This window comes from Meles meles, chromosome 7, assembly GCF_922984935.1.
Source record: "Meles meles chromosome 7, mMelMel3.1 paternal haplotype, whole genome shotgun sequence".
In the NCBI taxonomy this organism is placed as follows: domain Eukaryota; kingdom Metazoa; phylum Chordata; class Mammalia; order Carnivora; family Mustelidae; genus Meles; species Meles meles.
The window spans coordinates 123,712,601-123,725,438 of NC_060072.1; the positions used below are offsets into that span (position 1 = coordinate 123,712,601).

Here is a 12,838-nt window from a genome sequence, read left to right on the forward strand (position 1 = left end):
GCTGTTTATCGAATCATTTGTACTTTCCCGCCATTTCAAATGATATTTGTAGAACCAACAACTCGTTGTCCCCAGTATCCATTCTACCACTCCTCTTGGTAGTAACAGAATGCAAATTTTAGCTGGGCACATAGCCATCCAGTTAGAAATATATTTCCTAGCCCCTCCTTTGTTGTAGCAGAAGTGATCTATGCAACCCAGTAACTTTTTCCCACCTTCGCATGAGCTCAAATGTAGATTTCTGCTGGTGAGCCAGCTTTGACAACATGGTTGTAGACCTCTTCTAGGAGATGAGAGAACAATAAGATATGAATGGGTTTCTAGATGACCTCATGGGACAGAGCTACCTACCATCACTATGGACCGTGTAACACTCCAGGCCATTCTGAGTTAGAGGGGGAAAAAAATCTGTATTTCATTTGAGCCCCCTTTATATTTAGGCCTCTTGTCATTACAATATCTTTAATATAGGCTATATGTCTCTATAGGTAAGGTTTTCCTTAAATTCCCGTTCTAGTTTATCGATCTATTCTTATACCAAAACCACAGCTTCAATTTCTGTAGTTTTATAATATGTTTAAGTGAGGGAATGAAGGGAGGGGAGTAAGATTCTGTCACAGTTTCTAAAGCATTTTCTTGGCTCTTCTCCTGCATTCAATCCGTCCAATGAATTCAGACTAATTTTGTCAACTTCCACCGCCTTCTCCTTCCCACCTCCGAAGTCACTGGGTACTTTCCAATCAAAAGTCATTTCTTGGTCTTTGAGAGTTTGTTCATTTTCTAAAACTGTATATTTTGTAGCTTAGGCATGATAGAGATGCATTTTGGCTCCTCTTGCTTCATACGGGTGGTAGCCTGTGTCTGGGACTCAGCCTGATGCTGAAATATGCTCATTCCACCAGGACTGGTGAGCCAGTCCCATGAGGACAAAGTACAGGAAAGATGAGCTGTGGTTCTCGCCACCCAAGGAATACCGACACAATGGAGGTGGGTAGGACAGACATACTTGAACAGGGCAGGAAACAAACCAAAGAAACAGAATCTTCACGATGAGAGTCAAGGCTGTCTACAGCTGTGGGTCTGTCTGTTACAGGGAGAATTGGTGAGAGGAGTGGAAGGAGGTAGCAATGCTTCACACCATGAAATAGTTCCCCTAACCGGGCAGGGTTACAGTATTCCTCACAAGAGGGGGATGGGGTTAGCATAGGGGTTGTTAGCTGAGTTGCTTCTGGGTTCCAGGGGTTAGAAATACATCACTTTTGGAGGATGCTTAATTCAGTAATATACAGAGTAAGTGCCATCTATTCTAATGTATTCTCTTTTTCTGCCCGTTGCTAGAGTAGAGCAAAGTCGGTTTTTTCTACCAGAATATGCAATTGGTCCACCACTTCATTGAACCAATTTAGGACGCTCAATTTCCTTTGTAAAATTGATTTTTCACTCCATATTCACATCGAGGGCCCTCCACGTTTTGAATCTGTTACGGTGGCATGGTGGAGAGTGTGAACACCTGAAAGTCAAGAGAGCCAGTTTCTTACCAGCGCCTCCATTTCCCATGCTCCCATCAGCTGCATTTTGGGAAAGTATTTTAAAAAGAATTATCTAAAGTAGCATAGTTTCAAACTTTAGGTTTAAGATGTCCCTCAATTTCTCAGCATTAACAGATAAAAATGGCAAAAAAACCAAAACAAAAAACCAAAAACCCAACCCACACAATTAAAAAGGCCCTTAAGTATCAAGTCTTTTTGAAATATCAGCATGTGTAATGCACAGCATACTCAGGTTATCCCACCTGGGCTTCGTTTCCAGACTGTTCTTTGACATTTTCATATGTGTATTTCATATATATATGTGTGTGTGTGTGTGTAGTTTTAGGGGGATTATCCATTGCCTACTGTTGAGGTTACAAAGTACAGACTGAGATGATTTGTGTAAATTTGAAGGGTTGCTCTGAATCATTTGAGTTCCCAAATTCTCATGGGTCCCACCGACATGTTTTACGTGGGACTTGTGCTCTGTTGATGAAGAGTGTCCATAAAGGGACAGAGAAAAGGCATGGGATTGAAGACTGGAGGACAGAAGAAAGGAGAGGGCAGCACCCAACACCCCTCATCTGTCATAGTCCACCCCTTCTTGGGGAAAGTGACGTCCAGAAAATGTCTGAACCAGGGCCTGAAACGTTTCCTTCATGGTCTTACAGATAAGGTCCCTGACCTCATGAGGCTTAGATGCTGGTGGGAAACAGGCCATAAACAATCATGTTGTTAAGCAAGGCAGTGTCAAAGAGTGGTAAGTGACAAGACAGACGGAGCCTGTGACCTGATGGGGGCCAGTGGATGCTTGTGAGCCGCAGGTTAGGACTCTCTCTGTGCTGATGTGTAGTTAAGACTCGAATCATGCTGCATGAAGGGTGCTGTGAATCTTGATTGCCTCTAGTTTGGGGCTGAGCTCCAAGTTCAAGTGCCTTCTCTGGTTCAGAAGCATACTGTACCTTATATCCTGGTGTTTTCTCAGGGCTCACACTTTGTGAATGATGGTCCTGGCAAGGACTTTGGCTCATTGTTCTCCTGGTCTCTAGAACAGCACCAGGCACATTCTACATGTACAACACACACATGTTGAATGAGTGAACGGAGTCACCTCCATACCCTAACGCACCTGTCATTCTTCTCCCAATGGCGCCTCTCCATGCTCCCTACCTTAAGGAGCACAAAGGACCCTGAGGTTCCCCAACCAGAGCCCCTCCCTAGAGCTGCACTCCCCTTTCTGCCCCAAGCTAGTCCTGTTGGTTCTCTCCCGCTCTGGCATTCAGGGCTGTGTCCTCATGGCAGCTCCATCTAGCTCTAGCTATTCCAGCAGCTTCTTAATGGGACTCCCTACTTGAGGCTCGCCTGTGCCCAGTCAATGTATCATATTTTAGCCAGACGGGTTAATGCATCCTATGAATCTGATCAAAAGCTCTTAGAGTGCCTCAGGGGCCCTCGCAACTTCCCACCCCTGCCCTGTGTCTTCCCAGTTTCTTGGGATGGTCGGCATGGCCTGGCATATTTGGCCCGGGGCCGACCTCCCCAGTCTTGGCCCTCACTGCTCTGTCCCTTGCTTCCAAGCAAGGTCCCTGCCTGACCGATTCAACGCAGCACCTGCCCCCGGTGGGTGTTTAGTGAACAGCTGAGCTGGGCTCGAGATGCCCCTGGGGAATGAGCCAGCGGCTGCTCCCAATCACGCTGTGAGGGCAGGCCTGTGGAAGGGGAGGTGATGGAGGCAGTCTGTGAGCTTTCTGTCTGTGGGGATGGGACATGGTCCCCTTCCCGACGACGCCTCCCGTGGTGCACCTGGGCCGCTCACATTGCCCTGGAGAGCCCTTTAGGGCTGTCCGTTGAGTGACAAATGTGTGGGAGCGAGGGCATGCTAGGGCCTTGGGCCACTGCATCGTGAAGGTTGGGGCCGGCTGGTGTCAGGCTCCCAGCTTCTAGGAGGCGTGGGGATGTAAGAGCCTCCGGTGGGCTGGAGTTCCGGTTTTCTTGTTCTTGCAAGCGGTCTCGCCCTGCCGCCTTCTCACCCGTGATCCAGCTGCTTTCTTCTGTGGCAGCTGCAGAAGAGCTCAGGGCCCTCCCAAGTGGGGCCCCAGAACCAGACCCGGAAGAGAGGCCAGGAGAGAATGGACAGACAAGCCTGGGCGCGCTCCAGGCTGGGGAGCATGGGGGGTGGGGGCTGGCTGGGCCATGAGAGGCAGCGCCCTCCTGTGTTCAGAGAGGAGAAGAAAGCAATTCTGTTGGACCAGCCACTTTGCATTAAAGAAGACTGATTTGTCCTTCTGATGTGTTGTTTCCATAGAAGCAGGGCTTAACCTTTTAAGTGAAGATTATAAAGCTACCTAATTCATTTAAAATTAGGCTTCAAGCCTATCCGTACTTAATGCTCCAGTGGTACAAGGGGGACCGGCTGCAGCCATTCACCGGGACTGCCAGGCAGAGCCTGCGACTTTCTGTGTTTGAAGACAGTCTTTCTGGTGGCAATCCAGTTTATTTTTTTATTTTTAAAAATTAGCTTCCTAAGGAGATGTAACCCTCTGTGTAAGATCACCCGAGTATTAATAAATACCTTTTAATTAATAATTAGCCCTGACTCCTCTTCATAAACACAGGAGGACTGGCACACAGGCACGAAACAGGCATGTTCAATTAAAGTAATTTATTGTATTCTTCTGGAACGGACATAAAGAGCATCTTGGGAATTGATATCACAACACAATGTTATTCACCATTTCACAACTAGCCTTGTGTTGAAATTCTTTTTAAAGAACATAGTAATTTTAAAAAATCTAAATATTTACATATTAATAAAACATATATACAGAAGATTGAGACATCATCCATAGATAATGGAATTTTTTTTTTTACTAAGAAAGCCTATAAAAAGGATTTCTGAATAAAGTCTGAACAGTAGTCACAGTAAGTAAACACAAATACAATTTTAATGTACAAAATATGATTTTACTGTTGCAGTTTTGTGATATGTATTTCCAATTTGTGGATGCATTGCACATACTTGTGAGTTGAGCAGTGCCCCCCCCTCAAGTACTGAAAAATCCAAGCTGTCACCCAGTCTTGGAAGGAAGTGCTTTCGAAGGTTTGTGACGCATATTTAACAGATCCCACAGTGGTAAGGTAAATGTTTCTACCTTTATTAGCAACACACTCATCTCACTGTAATAGAGTTGAAAGGTCACTAATTAATCTTTTCAGTTCCCTTGAGAAATATCTCTGCTGAGGGGCAAAAGACAAATTTTAAAACACACGTTGTGGAAAAACAAAAGCCCTGAATGCAGAACTTCATCGGGCCACTTGATGACCAGTGGGACCAGTTTCAGGGAAGGGATTCCTAACTGGCCTAGAAATGTAAAAGGCTAATAACTACAGGACATGACGAAACCGTTTCTCTGAACCTTCCTTGTAACTTCAGAAATAAGACAAAAGACACACGGATAAGAGACGGAGCTCTCCAGCAGTGAGGTGGGTTCCGCAAGCCACGCCTGCGACCAGCTTTGTCACATTTCAGGGACGCCTCCTAGCTCTCATCTTTGGCTGACGAGCTGGTCTTTGGTGGCACTCCGCATCGCCCCCGAGCTCAGGGAGAGCGGCTTGGTGCGTTACGGCACATGTCCCCTGGACAGGGCGGCTTGGAGCTCTAACGCTCTATGACTCATTAAACAAGTGCTAGGGAAATGACAGCCATTCTTTCCCCCTCTGGCTCCGCCCGGCTACAGACCCAATTTCTTTCTGGTCGATTTTTGGCCTTTGGGTCAAGTGCCAAAGACTTTATGGTAATTTAATTATACAGTGAATGAGATCTACATGCAATGTTTCTAAGTAAAATGGTATTTTTAAATTCACCGTCTTTTTGGAGAAGGGAATGTGGAGGTAAATATTTCTGTAAAACAAATACCCACATGGCAAGATATCTCTTTAGTGTAAACCCTTATTTTCATATGTTGGTTTCATACGAAGCAGAGGGCAAGTGTCCTAAGAGCCAAATAAAGTATATAATAAGTCCATTTGTGGCTGGTTGTCCAAAACCCTGGACCCCGCATTTAAAATCCTCTGTGAAAATAGTTGTCAGGTATCATGTGGGTCACTGGTTACTTTGAGTTCCTCGCCTTTTAGTTATTTTGTCACTGTGTTGATACAATCTTTGTGAAATGTCTTTCCTTAGAGTTCCTAGATCATTTGCACTTACTCAGTAACAAATGGCTATCTTTGGAGGAAATGATGTCACAAATGATTTCATCTACTAGGTCAGAGCTCTCCTGTCCCCCCAAACAACTTTTTCATCTTCGAAGCCGCTGAAGGCCTAATTAATGTTGGCCTTCCCAACTGCTCCCCAGGGCTGGAAAGAGCTGTTCTCCTTTATTCTGCATCTAAGCAGTGCACATTAAAATAAATATGCTTCAAAACTCTATATATTCACATTGAGTTTATGAAAAAAAAAAAGCGAGAGAGAACTGCTGCTTTTTAATGAACAATGAACTCACTGGTCTGACACCAGACTTTTGAAAGGAATGAGTTAACTCTCAAAATGATTTCTAAAAATCTTAACACCAAATTGGGGGCTTGATTATCACACACGACAAAGTACATGACGACTATTCAGATATGACGGGAAAACTTCACAGAACGCCCACACTTTGCAGGAACCTGAAATGCTACGTGGATCTTTGAAGGAATTCAATGCAACAGTTACGTGTGCTAATGAACAGTGTCACTAAAAGGAAAGTCTAGGCAGTGAAATCTGGCTCTGTGTCTTCCGTGTTTTCTCTCCTGGTGTCAAATATATGACCTACAACAGAGACAAGACAATGAAGGGGGGCCGCTTCTCTAAAGGGGAGTCGCACATTTTTCTATGACCGGGCAAGAGGCAAGGAGGCTGGGCGGCTGGAGAACCTCACTGGGGAAATATCGGCTTCACATTTAAATCACTGATTTTTCAGCCAAGGCTTTAGTTGTGAGCAATTTTAGCCCCTGGAGATTTGTACTGATTTTTTTTTACAGGAAAGTCCATGACACTGTGTCACTATTAGAGTATGTCCACATAGTGTCCAGGATAAGAATAGGGCTAAATAAAATAGGGTTTACCTGTAAGAGAGAACATGATGCAGCTATTAAAATAATGTGTACGAAGATTTGTGAAAAGTGGACAATGTTAGGTTAAAAAAAAAAAAACTCTCAGGAAACAAAAATTTTATGTAGTTGGGTGTTCGATGCGTAAATAAAAAAGTCTGGGGGAAAAATACCCACTAATGGCTGTCTCTGAGTGGTAAAACTAATTTAAATTTTCTTCCTTTACTTCTGTTAAGTGTTTAGAAGTATATAAAAGATGGCCAATTTTTGACAAAAATTGCTAGGCCCAGGTGAGCTCTGCTCTCTCCTCTTTCAAATTAAGAAGCCTTCTTTGTCAATTTTAGAAAGCACTGTTTTGATTTTACTTTCTCTGTAGTTTTTTTTTTTTTTTTTCTCCCCAACACAGCATGTTCCCCAGTCCTGGGTGGTTTCTCGGGGTTCTCAGAGCGCACTGCGCACCACCTGCCCCCCCTGCCCCCGGCCCCACCTGCCTCACATGGGACCAGGCTTCCCCAAGGGTGGGCATTTGTTCCCAGAACCCAGCAGGGCTGAGGCAATCAAGACACACTAGTCTAACCAAGATGATCTAATTCCAATACTGTGACATTTGAGCACCAATCGGCAATTTCGTTTCCCCTTTTCTAAATTGATAAACGGTATTATTTATCATGCTGTCAGTAACCTGTAGCAAACGTCAATAGACTACTGAAAGACCTGGCCTAGTCCTCTATGTCTGTCAGGACCTCACCACCTCGGGCAAGGTTCGAGAAAGAACTCTAGTAAGTGAGTTGGAACGGCAGAGGACTTCAGGTAGGCTTACAACGGACATTCTAACTGTGAAGACAGACAGTGGAATGGAATCCTAAAGGGATTAGCACATCCAGTGACTCTTAAGATCCTTAGGAAACATGCAGAGAAAAGCTGGCTTTGGCTTAGGTATAAGAAAGCTACGCGGTGTAAGGGCTGGAAGTCGAGAGGCCGGGGGTCCAGCCGGGCCACCAACCAGCTGGGAGACCTTGACAGAGTCATTTAGTGTTTCTGGGCCTCAGGCTTTTTTACCTGTAAAATAAAAGGACTGGATAAAAAGAAGGGAGGGGACTAGATGATCTCTAACGTTCCTTCTTTCTCAGATTCCTTGACATTCTTTTCAGTTCCATGAGGTGTTTCTACCATCCCGGGTTCAATTTCCTCATCTGAAACATCTCTCTGCCTCCATCTTCAGACAGGAAAATGCAAAGGTATTATTTTAAGGGGAATGGCTTTCGAAAAATGATAGCAGTACTGCTAATAATCACAAAGCCCATAGTGTCAGGAAGATCGTGGGGAAGGGCAGCACTGTGGGCTCTGGGGGTGAAGGGGCTGGGGGAGCCGGGGAGGGAGGCTGGACGGCACACCCAGGACAGCTGGGATTCCTCCAGACTGCCTCCTGAAATGCTCGGTTTCATTCCTGGCGGTAATACTTCCTGTGTCTACTGGGGGCGGGCTGGGTGTGATCAGAACAAGGCTCATAGGAGCTGGGCTGATGGACGAGGACATGATGGGAAGGAACAGTAGAGATCATGCACTTCAGTTATCTTAGTTCATAAATGTGGAGACGTAGCCAAACAAGCAGTCTTAGAGTCCCTTTCACATGATGGCTGCACGCGGTAAGGGCCTGATGTAAGCAGAGCTATTTTGCACGAGGGGCCGCAGTTCATTTATGTGCCCATCCATCTGTTCCTTAGCCACGGAGTAACTGAGCGAGCTGGGCGACATTTACGCGGCCCGGCTTTCTCGAGGTCCTGACTGGGGTCTGTCCTGCAGCTGGGAGCTCTGCTCTCCTTGCCCCCTCAGGACAGGTGCTCCCAGGGAGCACACGACCCAGCATCGCTCCTACAAAGACTAGCTCTTCCACTTATATTTGCCAGATTTTACTTAAAACTTACCACCCTATATCTGGAGTTGGGCTTTTTGGGGTGCTGGGTTTTATAGGCAGAAAATGGTCAGGTTGACTTTGCAGGGAGGTCAATAAAAAATCAGGGAGTAACTGGTCACGTGGCTCAGGGATCAGGCCCCGTCCCTCGGGCTCTAAGGGATAAGCGAACACAGAGGCAGGAGGCCGGGGTCGGAGTCAAATACTATGAAGTCAATATGATGTCTGTGGCTTCCCACTGCAGCAGATGCTGCCTGGAATGTTCTATCTGGCTGATCTGCTTCTAGGACCAGGAATTGGCAGCCGGGCTGGAGGGACTGGCCTGTTCATGCACTTGCACTATTCGCTGAGTGCCTGTTTTATGACGAGCCACGACTGCCTCTCAAAACCCCTTTTGGGGGAGGTGGACGAGGACAGAATGGACACGAATTTTATCATAAGACTGGTGATCCTTGTTCTAGAAAGCAATACCGTTTCATGTAAAAGTCCTCTTAATGCCCACAGGTTTTGGGAGGCACGATGTTATGACACTAAGTTCTTGGGACTTGCCGTTCTGAGGCTCTCAAGAATGTGACAGTGTGAGAAAAACGGAGCTTTTCAGACTCAGGGTAAAAATATCTCTGAACACAGGGCACTGAGATCCTCTGATTACTAGGGTCTGGGCCAGAAGCCGTTTCCTCAAGCATCTGCGTCTGTGACATTACAAACATTTTCAATGCAAATATTTTCATGTGCTGCATTTTCCAGCGGGTGATGAAAATGTAAATGTGTTTTACCTGTTGGTGGTAGAGAAATGCTGTCCAGTCTTTCATCACCATCAGCTACCTCTGCTGGTTACAAACATAAAACACAAATCTCATTAGTTTCAGGGAGCACATTCATTTTCCTGAATACAGTAATACAATTTTAAAACTCCAATAATGCATAATAGCTTCAACTTTCTTCCCCCCTTTCAGCTTCAGTTGGTTCACATTACATATTTTAGTATCAGTAGTTAAGTAAAGTATTTTTTAAGATAATGATATAACGTCTTTTCTCCTGCATTGAATTTCTTTCTGGTATCTTATGAACCTTATTCTGTCAATCACTGATGATTTCAGTTCATTTTCCCTTGTTTGCCAAGGCTTAAATATCCACCCAGTGTCTGGGGGGAATTGTTTAAATATGATCGTGGAAGGATAGAAGTCAGTGAATCTCTGTGGTAGAATTTTCCCTTGTCATCCCCAGAACCATCCCGGTGGGGGAGGCTTAGGAAATCCTGGAAACGAGCCTTTCTTTGGAGATGACTGGAAACTCTGATCCCAGAGCGACCTGTCTAAAATTGGCACCAATTCAGTCATAAAGAAAATCAGAAGGAATAAGTGTATCTTCAAAAGATTTGTCACGTCTGTGTTTTAAAATGCAAACCTTTGCTCATGCCTGATATGTTTTAATCTTCTTAAGAGTTTTCCAAAGGTATCTCCTTCAGTCACAGAGAACCTTCCACTAAGTACAAAAAAGAGAGTGCTCCCATGTCTCCCGATCACTGATGGGGTGATCGGGCTCCCCGACCTGCTGGGAACAGGTCAAGACATTTCGTCAGGGTCATTTGCTCCCTGCATCCTGGGGCTGGTTCCCTCTCGCAGGGGCATGTGAGGCCAGTCATGTGAGGGCTGCCATTTGCCATCGTGTTGGAATGCTGAGCGGGTGGGAAGCAAAAGTAATACTGCGCTCCTGTTGTTATTGCTGTGGCTTTAAACCCAATCAGGGGGCAGATATGGCTGGGAACATTCCCCTCCCGTTCATGCTCTCACACCTCGTCCTCAGATTGCTACACCCTGACTGGCCTCGATGAAAGACCCATTGTGTGTCCACCGGCTAAATCCGCCACAGAGAAAACTCCAAGAGGACACAGCAGTCAAGGCCAGGCTGGGCTGGAGAAGAGTTTCTGCTCTTCTCTAAAATGAAGCTGTAGGGGACTATTTAGTAACATAAAACATTCGATTCAAGTGTGAGGATAAATGAGAAGATTAAAAATCTTTAAGTAAGCTTATAGACAAAATACAGGACATACTAAAATGTTAACAGTGTCTCCTTCTGGAGGAGAGGCTTATAGGCATTTAAGATTTTGTTCTTTGGGTCTTTAAAATCGTTGTAAATATTTATGAAATGATGAACATACATTATCTGTATATTGAGAAGACATCATTTTCTTCGAATTGGCCTGAGTGAATTGATTAGGGAGATGAACTACATGGTGGTCCTTTCACTGCCTAGGATTTAAAAAATTTTTCAGTAATCACCGCCGTTTATTAAATGTTTACCATTTACTGAGCACTTGACATATGTCGTGTCATCGAACTCTTAGACAATCCTACAAGGGAGGTCAGTTACTATGCCCATGTTGACAAAGGAAACAACTGGAGGTCAAGAGACTAAGGTAACACAGGGCGGCTGGCCGGCTCAGTTAGAAGAGTGTGTGGCTCTTGATCTCAGGGTCATGGGTTTGAGCCCCCACTGGGTACAGAGATTACTAAAAATAATGATGATGATGATGATGATGATAAACTTAAAAAAGAGATGAAGGGACTGTAGCTAGTAGTAAGTGGCCAAGGCTGTGAGTCAGGTTCATGCCTGGGCTCTTAATCTCTTTGCTGTTAACAGTCCAGACATATACTGCCTGCATCACTGTGAGCTAATTTTTAACATCTTCAACTTCTAGTTCATTTTATATTTTAGTTACTTTCTCTACATGTATAATTACTTTCTGTTTAGTTATAACAAAACCCCACCCTTTGTAATTTAACCATCCCTACTTTTTCAAAGCCAGGCCTATGCAATCCTGTGCTCTAGTAAAAACAGAATGTATACATCTGAAAAATATACAAATTATTGTATGCAAATTAGTGTCTGCTGGCTGCACGAACAGGGCCAAGTGACACGGCTGAAGAACACGGCTGTGTTCCTTAAATTTAATTATAACATCTGTCTGTACCAACAAACTCATAGTCTTTCTTCTCAGGTGACAGTCAAGTTGTGAAATTTAGAAAAGATTGAGCCAGTTCAATAAAAATTTAATAGCAGTGACAGCTTTGCTCTTAGATCTAACACAAATAAAAAACTGTGGTTGCAAGCTCAGAGGAAATAACCTAATGAAAATGATTAAAAATCTACACCAAGAAAGGAATCATTCCAGTTACAAGAGGAAATTATTACATGGGAGGAGAGCCCCTGATGAATTTTTTTTTCTTTTTTTCTTTCTTTCTTTGACAGAGAGAGAAATCACAAGTAGGCAGAGAAGCAGGCAGAGAGGGGAAGCAGGCTCCCTGCTGAGTAGACAGCCTGATGCGGGGCTCCATCCCAGGACACTGAGACCATGACCTGAGCTGAAGGCAAAGGCTTAACCCACGGAGGAACCCAGGTGCCCCCCTCAATGAACTACTCAGTCTTGCAGAACCACCTTTCAGATCTGGGTGGGGCACTTCTCTTTCCCGGAGGCAGGGTGGGCTTCCTTCAGCAGCAAGCCCATGATGAGCTCGCCCAGTTGGAGTCTGTGCCTAATCCCAGGAACTGCACCAAATATGGTAAACAAGGTTGAAGATGTGGAACATCTATGGGACACTGTTCGTATGATCATTTGGACAGAGAATAATCAAGACAAAAGAACGTGAGCGGGAGCAACATTGATCCAGGACTCTCAGTTGCTATCAGCCTCGGGAAAGCCAGGCAAGGGTCCCGCTTTGGTGCCACTTGAGGAGAATGACGTGTAACAATATTTGATGAAACTAGAAGGGAAAGGCTATTTGGCAGGTCACCGCTGATGTGCTGTGCCTTGGTCTAGTCTGGTCTGTAGGTCAGGGCTGGGTTCGCCCTGGAACCACATCCCCCTTCTCAGATGCAGAAGGAACCTGCCGAGGCATGCCAAGGAGCCTACCACAAACAGCTAGGCTAAACCCAGTGGTCAGATGTGAAGATGCCCTCAGGCCAATACAGGGATGACTAAGGAAGGGGCAGACACCGTCTGAGCCTGTGAGAGGCTCCTGCAGGAAGGGAAGGGGAGGGGAGCGGTCCACACTTTGGACCCCATTCTGCACAAGCAGGAGTGCATCTGTGCAACGTGTGTGTCCTCGTGAATTACTAATACAGATGCCAGGATGGTTAAGAAATGTGCTCACTGGCCAGTCTGTGGGAAACAGAAGCAGGAACGTGGAGGAAAGTCCCCACTATGTGCAAGTGTGTTTGCTGGGAGGAAGCAGGGAAGGGAATGGAGACCAGAGCTCACCCTAATCGGTCTCAGCATCTGACACGGGGCGGGGAAAGAGATGTGCTT

At 45.3% G+C, this 12,838-nt stretch overlaps 1 protein-coding gene across 11 annotated transcripts in view; it reads right to left on the reverse strand.

The window, feature by feature from the left end:
* Positions 1-4,176: 4,176 nt before the first annotated feature.
* BEND7 (BEN domain containing 7) overlaps positions 4,177-12,838 on the reverse strand; it is a 79,770-nt gene continuing 71,108 nt past the window's right edge. For 3 of the 11 annotated variants that reach the window (XM_046011109.1, XM_046011108.1, XM_046011099.1), the window contains 2 exons: positions 9,306-9,359; positions 4,177-6,336 (listed from right to left, as the gene is read on the reverse strand). In XM_046011109.1, coding sequence (XP_045867065.1) covers positions 6,275-6,336; positions 9,306-9,359 — 116 coding nt within the window. In that variant the 3' untranslated portion in view covers positions 4,177-6,274. The other 8 variants (XM_046011104.1, XM_046011100.1, XM_046011107.1 and 5 more) reach the window with 8 other exon arrangements.